Source organism: Eretmochelys imbricata, chromosome 10 (assembly GCF_965152235.1).
Source record: "Eretmochelys imbricata isolate rEreImb1 chromosome 10, rEreImb1.hap1, whole genome shotgun sequence".
NCBI lineage: Eukaryota > Metazoa > Chordata > Testudines > Cheloniidae > Eretmochelys > Eretmochelys imbricata.
The window spans coordinates 45,585,389-45,595,215 of NC_135581.1; the positions used below are offsets into that span (position 1 = coordinate 45,585,389).

At 50.4% G+C, this 9,827-nt stretch overlaps 1 protein-coding gene across 2 annotated transcripts in view; it reads left to right on the plus strand.

Annotated features, from left to right (window-relative positions):
• SORD (sorbitol dehydrogenase) overlaps nt 1-5,447 on the plus strand; it is a 38,237-nt gene extending 32,790 nt beyond the window's left edge. For both annotated transcript variants that reach the window (XM_077828562.1, XM_077828563.1), the window contains 2 exons: nt 194-315; nt 5,142-5,447. In XM_077828562.1, coding sequence (XP_077684688.1) covers nt 194-315; nt 5,142-5,307 — 288 coding nt within the window. In that variant the 3' untranslated portion in view covers nt 5,308-5,447. The remainder of the gene's footprint in view (nt 1-193; nt 316-5,141) is intronic.
• Nucleotides 5,448-9,827: the final 4,380 nt, after the last annotated feature.

A 9,827-nucleotide genomic window follows, 5' to 3' on the forward strand; every position in this document is an offset into this window, starting at 1 on the left:
ATGACTACAGACACACAGAAGGGGGAACCCGATCAAAAAAGTTTGAGAACCACTGCTTTAGGCTATCAGCTCCTTTTATAGCCTGCTGAGAAGACTGGCAGCAGTGACCATTTTTGCTGTATACACAGGAACTTGTCACCTTCCACAGGCAGGCAGCATTTGCATTTATTTTGTTTCTGTTATTCCTCCTCAGGCCACTCGCTCGGGCGGGACCCTAGTTCTGGTGGGGCTGGGGCCAGAGATGGTCCATGTCCCCATCGTGAATGCTGCGGTGCGTGAGGTGGATATCAAGGGGATATTTCGCTATTGCAATACGTGAGTATTGATCAGGGTGCACTGGCATGCCAACAGACTACTCCATTGTCCATGAAGGAATTAATTCCTCCACAAGGAAGGAGGAAATGGAAGACCCTGTAATGTTCCCACTCTAATCACTCCTTCTCAGGACAATGTAAATGTCCCTGTTGCAGAGCGGGGTCCCTGTCAGACCATCAGCTGCACTCCTCCTGCATCATGCATCTTGGAGACTGGCTGGCTTTCCAAGTGACACTGCAACATTTTAGGAAAACTGGCAAATGTGTGCAGTGCAAACCTGCTCCCACTTCAACACAGGAATGGTGGGGATGGGTGAGGAGGTGGGAGCCAGGCAATGGGTGAGGTGGGGGAATAGGCAATGGGGGTTGCGTGGGAAGATGGGGGCCAGGAGATGGGTAAGGAGTTGGAGGATGGGTAGGGAGGTGGGGCTGGAGGCTAGGTGGGGGCCAGCAGATGGGGGATGAGGTGGGAGCTGGATGATAGGGAATCAGTGAGGGATGGGTGAGGAGGGGGTTGTGTGGAGAGGTCGGGGCTGGGAGATGTATGGGGAAGTGGCCAGTCCATGAGCAGTGGGAGCTGGGCGATAGAGAATCAGTGAGGAGGTGGTGGCCAAGGGATTGGTGAGGAGGTGGGCAATATGGGATAGACAGAGATGGGTGGGGAGCTGGGCACTGGGAGATAGGGGATGAATGGGCATGTGGGGGTGGGTAGATGAGGGCCAGAAGTTGGGTGAATAGGTGGGGAGATGGTGTCGTGGTGAGGAAATGGGGGATGGGCAATGGAGGATTGGTGGCAGGTGTCCATGAGGCAATCTCTGTAATAAGATATGGTGTGTGTTGGGAAGAAGTTTGAGAGCTCTGCCTTAACGCAGATAGACACAAGTCTCATTATTGGCTACAAAATTATCGAACCCTCTGAAAATCCTGTCGTGTGTGTTTTGATCTCTTGTGGCAGTGGGATATGAACCTGGATTTAACAACCAATCCTGCAGATCCAGTGGGTAAAAATAAGATCCTACTTGTTTGTGTCCTATAACTAGTGCCCTACCAAATTCATGGTCCATTTTGGTCAATTTCACAGTCATGGGATTTTAAAAATAATAAATTTCATGGTTTCAGATATTTAAATCGGAAATTTCACGGTATTATAATCCTGGGGGTCCTAACTCAACAAGGGGTGGTGGGAAGGGGGGTTGCAAGACTACTGCCAGGAGGTCATGGTATTGCCACCTTTACTTCTGTGCTGCTGCCTTCAGAGCTGGGCAGCTGGAGGCAGCTGCTGGCCAGGTGCCCAGCTCTGAAGGCAGCACCACCGCCAGCAGCAATGCAGAAGTAAGGGTGGCGATATCAAACATGCCACCTTCACTTCTGCGCTGCTGCTGGCAGCAGTGCAGCCTTCAGAGCTGGACTACCAGACAGCAGACGTGGAGCTTCCTGCAGCCAGGGGACGTTCCCAGAGATGGGTCTGACATGGCCTCAGGAGTGGCCCGTGCAGAGGAAAAGGAAGTCCTGTCCATCCCCAGCCTGTCTAGGACTAGCAGCTGGAGCCCAGTGCACAGTAGGAGCCCCCAGCTGGGGTGCCCTCAGCCTTGTCCCTTCCTGGCTCCACACCCAGCACTTGGGAGTTAAAGGGGCCTTGGGCTGACACCGTGTGTGGAGGGGAGGCGGGGGTGGATCACGGCACCCCCTTTGACCACAAGGCCTTGGGTGGTTGTCCACTCGCCCACCTATAAGGCCAGTCCTGACCCCACCAAAAATTGATGACCCCCCCTAACATGCTACCCTCACTTCTGTGCTGCTGCTGGTGGTGACAGTGCCGTCAAAGCTCAGCTCCCGGTCAGCAGCTGCTGCTCTCTGGCCACCCAACTGTGTGAAATCTGATCTCCCCCACAATAGCCAGATTTTACGGGGGAGATCAGATTTCATGGTCCATGATGCATTTTTCATGGCTGTGAATTTGGTAGGCCCTTATCTATAACAAGCTTGATCCAGTCTTGCTAGTTTGGTGTTTTTTCCCTTAGTCTAGGCTGTAGTTTCCCAGCTCTGATCTCTGAGGGTTTGTTCGTGGAATTGTCATGTGATTTATGGCAATTTAATTCTGAAAGAATGGCTGAATAAAGAAGACACAGATTTGGACCTCATCTATGCAGTTTTAGGTGCTGTCTATGCTGTAGAAACAGCCATGTTGATGGATGTAGGTCAGTCTCGCAGTGTAGATGGGACTGAGCTGTGCTTTACCCTGACCCTGGAGCAGGCGAAAACCTTGGTCTTGCTGGTGTGGCAGAGCTGGGTTTAATTTAGATTTAGGTTTGTGTAGATCTTTGGTCTCCAAGTCCATCCTTTTCTTTAGTAGGGACTGATCTCCAGAGATGGTTTCCTATTCTTTATTCTTAGCTACAGCCAGGCTTCCCTGGTAAGCCTGGGGATCTGTTTAATGAGAAGGTTTGTTTCTGTGCTGGTTTTATTAGATCCCTTCATATCTCTGTCAAATTCTAGCTTTTGCCCAGGCGGAGTTTGAGCTGTAAGCCAGTACAAGTGCAATACAACCTGTGGAAGCTACTTTATGAATTTCCATACTCCTCTTACCACCAAAGGGGTCAGTAGTGGCCCGCACAAGTAGCTATCTGTGGATACACACCGCTGGCTCCTTAAGTGCATTGAACTCTAAGTGAACCATTTCAGCTAAAAACACAATGGAGATGCCAGAGGTCTCGATTTTACCTAGTAACCAACATGCATAACCAAGGAGGCAGAGCGATAAAGGACCAGTAAGCGGCACAGATTTTTTTTTTCAGATTTCATTTTGCTGTGATTTGAATATACAGTAAAAAGAAAAGGAGTACTAGTGGCACCTTAGAGACTAACCAATTTATTTGAGCATAAGCTTTTGTGAGCTACAGCTCACTTCATCGGATGCACTCAGTGGAAAATACAGTGAGGAGATTTATATACACACAGAACATGAAAAAATGGGTGTTATCATACACATTGTAAGGAGAGTGATCACTTAAGATGAGCTATTACCAGCAGGAGAGCGGGGGGGAGAAAACCTTTTGTAGTGATAATCAAGGTGGGCCATTGCCAGCAGTTAACAGGAATGTCTGAGGAACAGTGGGGGGTGGGGGGAAATAAACATGGGGAAATAGTTTCACTTTGTGTAATGACCCATCCACTCCCAGTCTCTATTCAAGCCTAAGTTAATTGTATCCAGCTTGCAAATTAATTCCAATTCAGCAGTCTCTCGTTGGAGTCTGTTTCTGAAGTCTTTTTGTAGTAATATTGCCACCTTTAGGTCTGTAATCGAGTGACCAGAGAGATTGAAGTGTTCTCCGACTGGTTTATGAATGTTATAATTCTTGACATCTGATTTGTGTCCATTTATTCTTTTACGTAGAGACTGTCCAGTTTGACCAATGTACATGGCAGAGGGGCATTGCTGGCACATGATGGCATATATCACATTGGTAGATGTGCAGGTGAACGAGCCTCTGATAGTGTGGCTGATGTGATTAGGCCCTATAATGGTGTCCCCTGAATAGATATGTGGACACAGTTGGCAACGGGCTTTGTTGCAAGGATAGGTTCCTGGGTTAGTGGTTCTGTTGTGTGGTGTGTGGTTGCTGGTGAGTATTTGCTTCAGGTTGGGGGGCTGTCTGTAGGCAAGGACTGGCCTGTCTCCCAAGGTTTGTGAGAGTGATGGGTCGTCCTTCAGGATAGGTTGTAGATCCTTGATGATGTGTTGGAGAGGTTTTAGTTGGGGGCTGAAGGTGATGGCTAGTGGCGTTCTGTTATTATCTTTGTTGGGCCTGTCCTGTAGTAGGTGACTTCTGGGTACTCTTCTGGCTCTGTCTGGTAATAGCTCATCTTAAGTGATCACTCTCCTTACAATGTGTATGATAACACCTATTTTTTCATGTTTTGTGTGTATATAAATCTCCTCACTGTATTTTCCACTGAATGCATCCGATGAAGTGAGCTGTAGCTCACGAAAGCTTATTCTCAAATAAATTGGTTAGTCTCTAAGGTGCCACTAGTACTCCTTTTCTTTTTGCGAATACAGACTAACACGGCTGCTACTCTGAAACTTGAATACACAGTAACTCCCAATGCTTGTCACTTATTTTGCTGGAGCAGACCACAGCTAGCTGTCCCATGCGAACAGCATGCATAACCATTGGCTCAGTATTACTATACTCACTTCGGAGTCATTGCTTTATACACAAAACCTCATAAACCCTTGGCCAATACAAGCTCAGTGCTTCCAAACAGACAAAGACTATGGTGGTATTTTATAGCAAGCAGAGAATCCTAGGACGTAAACGAGCTGCACGCAGAGGGGTCAGTTGAGGCTCCTTGCTCCAATAGGAGCTCCGGGAGGCACTGTGCTTCATGGTGCTCCTGGAGTTCTCACTGCTCGACCCCTGAACAGGTGCAGTGTATGTGCTTCCTTCTGAGCCTGGCCTGCTCTGCCTGCCAGTGTGGAAGGTGGGGACAGGGACAGAGCCATGGACCTGCCCTGTCCCATACAATCCCTGCTGATCAAGAGCAGGCTTTGCACTCTGCTTGAGAGCTCAGTCCTGAAGCCTTTTGCATGACTTTATGGGAATGACATGCGGGACTGGGTTCTAAAGAAATCGCTTCTCGCCTGTTTAGCAATAACTGAGGAAGGCCCCTTCAGACCTGTCATTTCCTGTTTCTGAACATTGTAAGAATGCTGTCTCATATCTGGACAGTTCATGTGCAATTACGCAGATCTGCTGGTCAATATACAAATTCCCCAGACCTAGAGAACTACCCTTTTCTTTCGCTGTTTGTGCTCCCTTCCAGGTGGCCCATGGCGATTTCTATGCTTGCATCCAAGAGAATGGACATCAAGCCTTTGGTTACACACCGCTTCCCTTTGGAAAAAGCCCTGGAGGCCTTTGAGACAACCAAGAAGGGCTTGGGGGTGAAAGTTATGCTGAAGTGTGACCCCAGTGACCAGAATCCCTGAAGAATGGCACTGCACTCCTCCCCCATTATACTGCCTGTCTTAAAGACGAAGAATGGGCTCTATAGCGAGATGGAAACTAATTATAAGTTTATAAGTATACGTAGTGTTTGGAGAATAAAGTTATGGTCACCTGTTGTGCAGACAGTGCATTGAAGGAGCAGAGATTATGGGTTAAGGATATTTATACCCTTATAGCTGCTTAAATGGGGAACCACTATTTGGGAACCAAATTTGGGCCAAAATCCTCCCCTCAGATCTGTACACGAGATCTTGGCTCAGTCTTCTTCCCCTATGAACGGAGCTCACTGAGGATCTGAGAGGAGAACTTTTCTCCTGGAGAGGACCTGTTAGTATTCACCTCTTCACTAATAGATTATACATTCTGAAAACCGTAGATCTCTCTATGTTGCGTATCAGATAGAGTGCTTCACCCTGCCCACTTGCACTGAAGAACCACCTATGGCACAGCCTGGATTTGAACATGCTGAAGCACTGAATAAGAGTTTCACACACTTGACTCCTGTTAATGGCAATGAAAATTGTGCAGAATAGTGTGTCTGGGCCTCTATTCAAGACTGGGACAGTACTCTCCTGGGCCAAGATTTGTTCTAAGGGGGTGTTGGGGCTGTTCGGTGCTGTCAGACCTGTGTACAATCCCCTGCAAAGCACAGTTGTGGAATACTAATACTTGAATACACTGTCTGTCTCTCAGGGCTTTACAAACATGGAATGAAGTCTTGGCATTTCATCTCTGTGGGATGTTCTTTGACAAAGGCAAAGCAGCTCTTACCTTCTCTGTGCTGGAGCAGGTGGGGGCCCCCGGAGCCTGCTACAGCAGCTTTGAAGAGTGCAGTGTCTTGTGCCCTTGCTGCGATGGCCCATAACAACAGCACAGAAGTCCTGAGGCAATCCTGGACTTGGCTTGTCCAATCCTGTGCCCATCCTGGAACAGCTCCCAGGGCTGGCTGCCAGGAAGAGAGTGCAGGGCAGAGCAGGCAGAATTGAGCCTGTAGCTCCCATAGAGGGTCTCTTGTACCAAGAGAATTCCCAGATGGGGCCTTATGGCCCTTTTGTACTGGCAACATGGAGTGAATTTCTGGTAACTTCAGGGAAGAAGTCAGCAGGCAGCCCTGCTCGCTGACTGGTGCTTCTCTCAGCCCTACCCATTCTCCAGCATAGAGGAGGTAAGAGCTGCTTTGCCTTTGTCCTTGTGCTGGCCAGATGATAGGAAGGTTAGCCATCCCTAGGAAATCAATTGTGGTGGAGGGATGCTTTAGAGATGCCACACCTTCTGCACACACTGCAGGCAGTCTTTGGTTCCTGGGACCTGCTGCCAGCTAGGGAGCAGAGAAAAAGGAGCCCAACACAGGGCAGTCACAGGCTGCAGCCAGAGAGTAGCAGGGAGTTCTGTTACCATATTTCTGAACATGGTTTCCATTCCTAATAAATTTTACTGAGGGACAATGCTGCTCATCAGTGAGATACCACATAGTACCAGCGATAGAAGGCCCACCACGCTGTGAGACCCTGCAAGAGAAGCCATTGAAACGGTTGCTACAGATTAGCAGGAGCAGGCAACCACATCCTAAGTGTAGGTCCTACCAAATTCAGGGTCCACTTTGGTCAATTTCATGGCCACCGGATTTTAAAAATCGTAAATTTCATGATTTTAGATATTTAAATCTGAAACTGCACAGTGTTGTAACTGGGGGGATCCCAGCCAAAAAGGGGGCCATAGGAGGGTTGCAAGGCTATTGTGTGTGTGGGGTGGTGTCAAGGTATTACCACCCCCACTTCTCTGCTGCTGCTGCCTTCAGAGCTGGGCTCCCAGCCAGCAGCCACAGATCCTCCTGCAGCCAGGGAAAGTTCCCGGAGGTGGGTCTGACCCAGCCCTGGAAGTGGCTCCTGCAGGGGAAGAGGAAGAGGAGTAGTCAAAGGTCTCAAACATCTTGAGGTAATGAACTTGCTTCACTGAAGGTGGGAAAAACCCCTGACTGGAGAAGGTAGGTGTTATCTTCACCATGTCCGGTTGATACCCTCTATCAGCCAGCCTCAATTCCATGGAATGCAGGTGAAAAATCAGTCAACAACTGTAGCTCTGGCCCAAGCCCCACTGGCCTGCGTCCACAAAATCTTATTAGTTAAATAATCAGAAAACCCTTCCAGTAAAAACACTCCACTCTGCTTCTGCACTTCAACTGCAGCTCACCTCTCTTTAGCCCCATTGTCCGGAGGAGTGCAGAGTGCTGCTCAAAATATGTCATTCACAACTGAAGTGCAGCTACCTCTGGGGTGGCGAGGAGGAGAGTGTTCCCTCTGGAGCCTATGTGGAGGGCATAATGTGAAATGTGATCTCTAGTCATAGCAGCATGGACTGTGGGGAGGAATCAGGCCTCCAGCGCTATGTGGAGTGCAAGGCATGAGATATTGATACACCTGGTTTTGTGGCTGGGGAGTGGGATTAGCATGTAGATCGAAGAGGGGACAGTGGACTCTGTAACCCATGAAGTTTGAGTCTGAGTAATGTGTTGCTGGCCCAGAGGTGGCCGACAGGCAGGCAGAAAAGACAAAATTAAGAGGCTGATGGAATCTTAATTCTAAATTTCCTGCTAGAATTTGATTTAATTCATGATAGCGTTTCAGTGATTCATAGATGTTAAAGCCAGAAGGGCTGTTATGATCTAGTCTGGCCTCCTGCATGACCAGGGAACATCATCCCACCCGCAGAGTTCTGCATGCAGCCCAATAGCTTGTGGTCGAGTTGGAGCCATCTCCTGGTTAAAATGAGGTCCATCCTTAATTAGTGCTGTGTATGGTGACAATGATTCATTCGTTAAGTATAGTGGGATGGCAAGTACTCACAATGAGTGAAAAACCTTCTCATCCCCCTGGCCTACAACTTCTGTGCAACCCATCCCACACCGGAGACAGACATCAGTGAAAAGCCTGGCTGAATTCACAGGCCCTGCAAGGCTGCTGGATCCCCTGCAGATAGCCACGACATTTCAAGTGGCTAAAGCGGGATGCCATGCCACTCAAGTTTGGCCTGTTCACCCTTCCATAGATGGAGGGGCAGCCAGACTATACCTGTATGCTGCTGTGACCCCAGCTGCCAGATTGCAAAGCTACTCCATTTGGGGTTCTTCTCAAATGGGGCGGCCTGGACAAACTACCTCTTGTGCCCCGCAGGTGGCCCTGAGCTGCTCCACCCTGCCTTGAGGAAAGTTACATTTCTTTGAACTTGGAGGATAGCAGGCCAGCTTCACCAGCTAGATCGTTTTGTTCACTCTGTTATTCGTTGCAGACATGACCAGTGCCAGGTTTACAATGGCACCAGTGGCACTATGGAGCTGGCCTTCTCCGCTTGCACTGCACCCCCACACCCTGCTGACTCCCCTGCTGACCACTTGCTCCTCCCAGCCTGCCTGCCAGTTGGCTGAGGGCTCCTCTCCATCCACATCCCCATCCCCCTGTTTCTTTTTGCCCCCGGCCGGACCCCAGTGCACCTCCAGCTCTGGGAAGTCTCTGCTTCCCCACACCAGTCTCTCCGGCACTGAGACGCCTGGGGCCGATGCAGAAGCCTGGCCAGTCTCAGATCTCAGTTGGGGGGTGAGGGGGTGCGATGACAGTGGGGGGAAGGAGGAGGCTTGGCTGGGCCCCTCGGGGCAAGCGGGTCCTCAGAGAGCCCCTCCAGGGCAGGCCCTGGCCTGGCTGATCGCGCCACTCCCAGGGGGCCGGAGTGATTCCCCATCCCGGGAACAGCCCTGGCTGCACTGCCAGCTCAGGCTGGCAGACAGTCGCCTCCCACCAGGGCTGGTGAATGTGGCCAGAGGCAGGGCGTGGGGGAGTGGGTCTTTTAGGAGTCTGGGGCGGTGCTGGGCTGTGAGGGGGGTGGGGAAGATGTGTGTGTTGGGGCACTAGGGAGTGGGGGTTCTGTGGGGGTGCTAGGCAGTTGTGGTGGGGCTGCTGGCAGGAGGGCACTGGGCAGGGGTGGTGTTGTGCAGGGCGCTGGGCATTTGTGGAGGGGTCTGAGGTGGGTGCTGGGCATAGTGGGTCCAGGGGGGCTCTGGCCAAAGGGAGTCAGAGGGTGTTGGGCTGGGGGGTATGGCGCAACATGAGCCTGCCCCCTGAGGGGAAGTGGCATGCTGCCAGCACAGGGTCAGGCGGGCCACTATGTGTCTGGCAACTGCTGGTTTGTAAATAGTGCCCTCGCACTGGACTGGGCGGAGTAGGGCTGCCCCTGCTATGCCATGCCCCATTGCCCCGGCTGGCCCCTTGCTCTGGGGACTGACTTACCCGCGCCATGCTTCCATGGGGGCTGTTATAAATATAAAGAGAAGGGTAAACCCCTTTAAAATCCCTCCTGGCCAGAGGAAAAATCCTCTCACCTGTAAAGGGTTAAGAAGCTAAAGGTAACCTCGCTGGCACCTGACCTAAATGACCAATGAGGAGACAAGATACTTTCAAAAGCTGGGAGGAGGGAGAAAAACAAAGGGTCTGTGTTTGTCTGTGTGATGCTT